Consider the following 6,000-nt stretch of genomic DNA (forward strand, 5'->3'; position numbering starts at 1 on the left):
AGGTAATAAACATGGCATGTTCTATTGCGAACTGTCTGGGACTTGATCGTTGTTTCCCTGTTTACTACTCAAAGATATTTTACTTAAGTCAAAAACGAAATTAACTGCAATATACTGGTCTCAAATATATTAGCGACACAGAACCATGGCGGATCCACTGTAAAATGAGAGGCTTTAAAAAAAAATCAAATGCGTCCCAGTCCAACATGCCTGACTCTGCCCACTGGGGGCGTGGTTTACAAGGCGCTCGCTGAAATAAGCGCTCGTATCGTATAACACCGAATCGATTTATTTAATTTCACCGGCAAGGTGTACATTCTCTCGTAGCATAGGCTAACTAAAACTACCGGTATACTGACTGTTTCAAGTTGACAAAAGGCTATTTGAATTTCAAAAGTGCAGGTGATGCAAGTAACACTAGATGTCAGCATAGTTCTACAATGCATGAAAACTGTAGTTCACTGGCTTGGCCTATTCCAATTCAAGCCCCATCACCGACACCTGGGTACTTCTGGTAGACAGAGGAAAGGAAAGTTATCAACACATTCTGCGATATTGCTTTCATTTGTCTAATCCTTTCAGATGTTCTCTCCAGTATGTATATAGGTCTCAGTTTGGAATTGGTAGTGATAACAGTGCTTGCCACTCCTAAGTACAGACCCAGGGTCAGTTTTGAACGATGACCTAGCGTTAGGTTGAGAAAGGAATAGCTGATCTGAAACCAGCATCATTAGTCAACGTTATATGACTAATGTAAATTAAAAAAGAAGGAAAAGAAGTACATTTGTTGACATTGTCATCATTTATGAGAATGTCCTAATATGGAGTTTTGTGGCATTTAATGCCACACAATTAATTAATTAAAATGTAATTTACAAATTTTTTAACGTTTGTGTTTAGGACGTGCCTGAGAAAATGCCTGAGTTGATACTGATGAGAAGATGAAGAGTTTGTTTGAAGCTTAATTTACAGTGCCTTGCGAAAGTATTCGGCCCCCTTGAACTTTGCGATCTTTTGCCACATTTCAGGCTTCAAACATAAAGATATAAAACTGTATTTTTTGTGAAGAATCAACAACAAGTGGGACACAATCAAGAAGTGGAACGACATTTATTGGATATTTCAAACTTTTTTAACAAATCAAAAACTGAAAAATTGGGCGTGCAAAATTATTCAGCCCCTTTACTTTCAAACTCTCTCCAGAAGTTCAGTGAGGATCTCTGAATGATCCAATGTTGACCTAAATGACTAATGATGATAAATACAATCCACCTGTGTGTAATCAAGTCTCCGTATAAATGCACCTGCACTGTGATAGTCTCAGAGGTCCGCTCAAAGCGCAGAGAGCATCATGAAGAACAAGGAAAACACCAGGCAGGTCCGAGATACTGTTGTGAAGAAGTTTAAAGCCGGATTTGGATACAAAAAGATTTCCCAAGCTTTAAACATCCCAAGGAGCACTGTGCAAGCGATAATATTGAAATGGAAGGAGTATCAGACCACTGCAAATCTACCAAGACCTGGCTGTCCCTCTAAACTTTCAGCTCATACAAGGAGAATACTGATCAGAGATGCAGCCAAGAGGCCCATGATCACTCTGGATGAACTGCAGAGATCTACAGCTGAGGTGGGAGACTCTGTCCATAGGACAACAATCAGTCGTATATTGCACAAATCTGGCCTTTATGGAAGAGTGGCAAGAAGAAAGCCATTTCTTAAAGATTTCCATAAAAAGTGTCGTTTAAAGTTTGCCACAAGCCACCTGGGAGACACACCAAACATGTGGAAGAAGGTGCTCTGGTCAGATGAAACCAAAATTGAACTTTTTGGCAACAATGCAAAACGTTATGTTTGGCGTAAAAGCAACACAGCTCATCACTCTGAACACACCATCCCCACTGTCAAACATGGTGGTGGCAGCATCATGGTTTGGGCCTGCTTTTCTTCAGCAGGGACAGGGAAGATGGTTAAAATTGATGGGAAGATGGATGGAGCCAAATACAGGACCATTCTGGAAGAAAACCTGATGGAGTCTGCAAAAGACCTGAGACTGGGACGGAGATTTGTCTTCCAACAAGACAATGATCCAAAACATAAAGCAAAATCTACAATGGAATGGTTCAAAAATAAACATATCCTGGTGTTAGAATGGCCAAGTCAAAGTCCAGACCTGAATCCAATCGAGAATCTGTGGAAAGAACTGAAAACTGCTGTTCACAAATGCTCTCCATCCAACCTCACTGAGCTCGAGCTGTTTTTTGCAAGGAGGAATGGGAAAAAATTTCAGTCTCTCGAAGTGCAAAACTGATAGAGACATACCCCAAGCGACTTACAGCTGTAATCGCAGCAAAAGGTGGCGCTACAAAGTATTAATTTAAGGGGGCTGAATAATTTTGCACGCCCAATTCTTCAGTTTTTGATTTGTTAAAGTTTGAAATATCCAATGAATGTCGTTCCACTTCATGATTGTGTCCCACTTGTTGTTGATTCTTCACAAAAAAATACAGTTTTATATCTTTATGTTTGAAGCCTGACATGTGGCAAAAGGTCGCAAAGTTCAAGGGGGCCGAATACTTTCGCAAGGCACTGTAAGATATGACATCTCTGCACTGCTGAGGGAGTAGATACATACAGGGCCTGCTGTTTGGATCATTTCCTCTTCTGACACACACACACACACACACACACACACACACACACACACACACACAGACACAGACAGACAGTGAGATCCAGGAAAGAGTCTGACTACTAAACTGAAATCTGTACATTTTTCTCACAGTACATGTAGTGACAACACAATGGCCTGTACATTACCACTGGCATTCCTTGTCCTTCATGGATTTATCTCTCTTTCGGCAGAAGGTAAGACTCTCTCCCTCTGATTTGAGCAATGTTAGGGAGAAAATGAACAACGACGTGGGCATGAAAATGACATCGAAAATGTATCTTCTGTGGTGCCTCTTATGTGTTATCTTGTAAATCTAACATTGTCATTTGAAAAATTTTACCTTTATTTAACTCGGCAAGTCAGTTAAGAACAAATTCTTATTTTCAATGACGGCCTAGGAACAGTGGGTTAACTGTCTTGTTCAGGGGCAGAATGACAGATTTTTACCTCGTTAGTTCGGGGTTTCGATCTTTGATATTGCAATTTTATCTCATTATTAGAATGATTTGTATGGATATTGTAAATGCTATTTAGATATTTTAAGATCATTATGTGGTACAATACTTATTTCTTTACTTAATTGTTTTTTTCCATGCCAACGTAATTTATTTGATGTCAATTACCATTGATATATAAATGTATAAAATATCGGTCATTTGACCAAGATTAACATCCTATTTACTCAAGGAGAAGGCTTAATCTGACCGTCTAACTGACAAACGATGAGGAACAGTTGTACTTGAAATTAACTTATTTTACTTTGAAATGTAGCATACATAATTGTCATTTATACTGTAGATAAATGCTTGACCAGAACTGTCAATAATAAGATTTGAATTAGATCACATTTTCTAACTTTATTGACCCCAAAATGTAATAAAAGTGTGCTACCGTCAGCAACAACAGAGAATTATTCTGATCTCTTTTCTTCTCTTCTATCACAGATTCATGCGAATATTATTTCCAACCTGGAGCTGACTTCTCCATCCCTCTGAAATACACTGACTTGAGTTCGAAAGATATAACCTGGAAATACAATGGCAACGTTATATTTAGAAGAAAGAATGGAAAGTTCAAACCAGGCAAGACTGAGGACATCTTAGAGGATGGGTCTCTCCAACTGAAAGGCCTGGTGTCGGCAAACGAAGGTACTTATAAAGCAGAAGTGTTCAACATCGACGGGAAAAGCATCAAAGATCAGTCCTTCAGACTGTGTATGAAGGGTAAGTCTCTTTCTCTCTTTCTACCATATCCTCTCCTTTATAGACACTGACATTTTGTTTCCCTCCAGAGAAGGTCTCCAAGCCCTCAGTGAAATTCACCTGTTCTGATAAGGACGTCACCTTTACCTGTATCTTGACTAACACTGAGGGAGTGACTTTCAAGTGGAGAAAGAACGGAGAGCCTTTAAATGGGGGAAAAAAAACAACCTTGATCATCGGTCTGAAACAACTGAAAGAGCTGGACACCTTCACCTGCTCTGCAGTCAATGAGGTCAGCGAGGAGACAAGTGACATCATCAAACCAACATGCAAGGGTACAGTATGTTTTGAAGGGCTCAATTGCAATTCTCTTTGTGTATCTCTCTGTCTCTTTCTCTCTGGTTTTTTCTCTCTCTCTGTTTTTCTTCTTCTGTTTTCAGGAAAAGAAAGTGACCGATATTTAAGATTGGTGGAGCACCACATAAAAAAGACAAAGACAGTAAAACATCTCATTTTTCTCTCCTTCTGCTCCACCCCTCACCCCCCACCCTCCTCTCAGCTGTCTCAAAATCGATTGATCAGCTTTTACTGTTTGGTTTTGATTTCTGGACCATGGTGGGTATCCTGGCCGGGGGAGGGGGCTTGGTACTCCTCCTCATCATCATCACCTTGGTGTGCTGTTGCCTCAGCCGACGCAAGAGCCAGATGCACTTTGAAGGTAATCGCTTCAGACCAAAGCTCAAATGTCTATGGCTATTGTGTTGGTGTTCTGTGCACAGAGACATTTATGGTGTCTACAGTATCTTTATTTTGTTCCCTCCCTCATTTCATCTGTTCATTCTTCTTCACAGAGGAAAGAGAGTTGAGACTAGCCCCCCTGACCAAGACCCAGCATCCTTACCACTCAGAGGGCCAGACAACGCATCCTTCTCACCCAGAGGGCCAGAAGCAAAGGCAGACACCCCCCGGTGGGGCCCCACCTGGTTCCACCGGCCCCAGGCCCACGGCCAGAGCCTCCAGCCAGGCCGCGCCCCAACCCAGAGCCCAGAGCCCAGGCTCGAGGGAGGCCTCCACAGACACCAATCGATGATGATGAAGAGCATCCCCCACCGCTACCCCAGCCCAGGAAGAAAGGCCCTCAACCCCCCAGACAATGAGTCTGGAAACAGGTTTAGCCTATATAGTTTCTGATCCAAGGAAAGGAGTTCCAGCAGTCTACATGTTGAACATGTTGTTATCTAAAGAATAGAAAAGGAAGGAAAATATGTTCTTTTCTTCCAATGCCTTTTCAAAATTATGTTTCATTGTTTTTATGTTGAGTTGAGTGTTTATCAAAATCATCCATAGGTTGTACTCTACCTATCTATCCACCTCCTCTTGAAGTAGTGACCTTATGTCACTTATGTCTGTGTGGTTGTCAATAAAAACTAAAGAATTACAGGCACATACTGTAGTCATTGACAGAATTATATTATTGCAGACCACAAAGGTAATGATGTGCTTTGAGGTAATGTATGGCATCTTTTGATGATTAATAGCTAACAGACCTGGGTTCACTTGAAATACTATTTAGAGTAATTCAATTACTTTCAAATACATTTTGAAGTTAGTGTATGGATATTTGTATTTGAAAATCCAAGTAGTTGAATATTGGAATGCATTTGGAAATACACTTAAATTATTGGCATGTATTTGAACATACTCAAATACACAGACATGTATTTTCAAATACAAATATTGAAATACTCCCATGCATTTGAACCCGGGTCTGCTTGGTATTTGTAATAATGTATTATGAAATAAATGTTTGAAAATAGTTTAAAATAATATTCTATTCATAGAAATAACTTCAAATACTTCCAATGGAAGTTGTTGATTCAGTCAACATTATTTGAAAATACTCAAATACATAGAAAATAGGTATTTGAAATACAAATAATTAATATACACATATATTTGAACCAAGATCGGATAGCTAACAATTGCAACATGATAACAATAGTTCTGAAAATGTTTCTGTTCTGTTTGGATTCTGCATTCTGCTCTTTTTCTTCCCTCTGTCTCTTTCCGGACTCCCAAAACCAAACCTGATTCTGGTTGTTCAGTTTGTGAAGGAGAACAACTCAC

The 6,000-nt window shown here is 39.9% G+C and overlaps 1 protein-coding gene across 1 annotated transcript; it reads left to right on the forward strand.

Moving 5' to 3' along the window:
- The first annotated feature begins 2,716 nt into the window (after positions 1–2,716).
- On the forward strand, positions 2,717–5,311 carry LOC139372462 (T-cell surface antigen CD2-like). Its single transcript, XM_071112185.1, has 5 exons — positions 2,717–2,865; positions 3,616–3,894; positions 3,963–4,208; positions 4,433–4,591; positions 4,725–5,311. The coding sequence occupies exons 1-5, from the start codon at positions 2,802–2,804 to the stop codon at positions 4,961–4,963; spliced, it is 987 nt and encodes a 328-aa protein (XP_070968286.1). The 5' UTR covers positions 2,717–2,801; the 3' UTR covers positions 4,964–5,311.
- The last annotated feature ends 689 nt before the right edge of the window (positions 5,312–6,000 follow it).

Source organism: Oncorhynchus clarkii, chromosome 18 (assembly GCF_045791955.1).
Source record: "Oncorhynchus clarkii lewisi isolate Uvic-CL-2024 chromosome 18, UVic_Ocla_1.0, whole genome shotgun sequence".
Lineage (NCBI taxonomy): Eukaryota > Metazoa > Chordata > Actinopteri > Salmoniformes > Salmonidae > Oncorhynchus > Oncorhynchus clarkii.

What these genes read in the sequence shown, in the direction of transcription:
- LOC139372462 (XM_071112185.1), top strand. Translation starts at nt 2,802, where the DNA reads ATGGCCTGTACATTACCACTGGCATTCCTTGTCCTTCATGGATTTATC. An exon ending in TATCTCTCTTTCGGCAGAAG is followed by an intron (nt 2,866 to 3,615) that starts GTAAGACTCTCT and finishes CTTCTATCACAG; the next exon opens with ATTCATGCGAATATTATTTC. An exon ending in CTTCAGACTGTGTATGAAGG is followed by an intron (nt 3,895 to 3,962) that starts GTAAGTCTCTTT and finishes GTTTCCCTCCAG; the next exon opens with AGAAGGTCTCCAAGCCCTCA.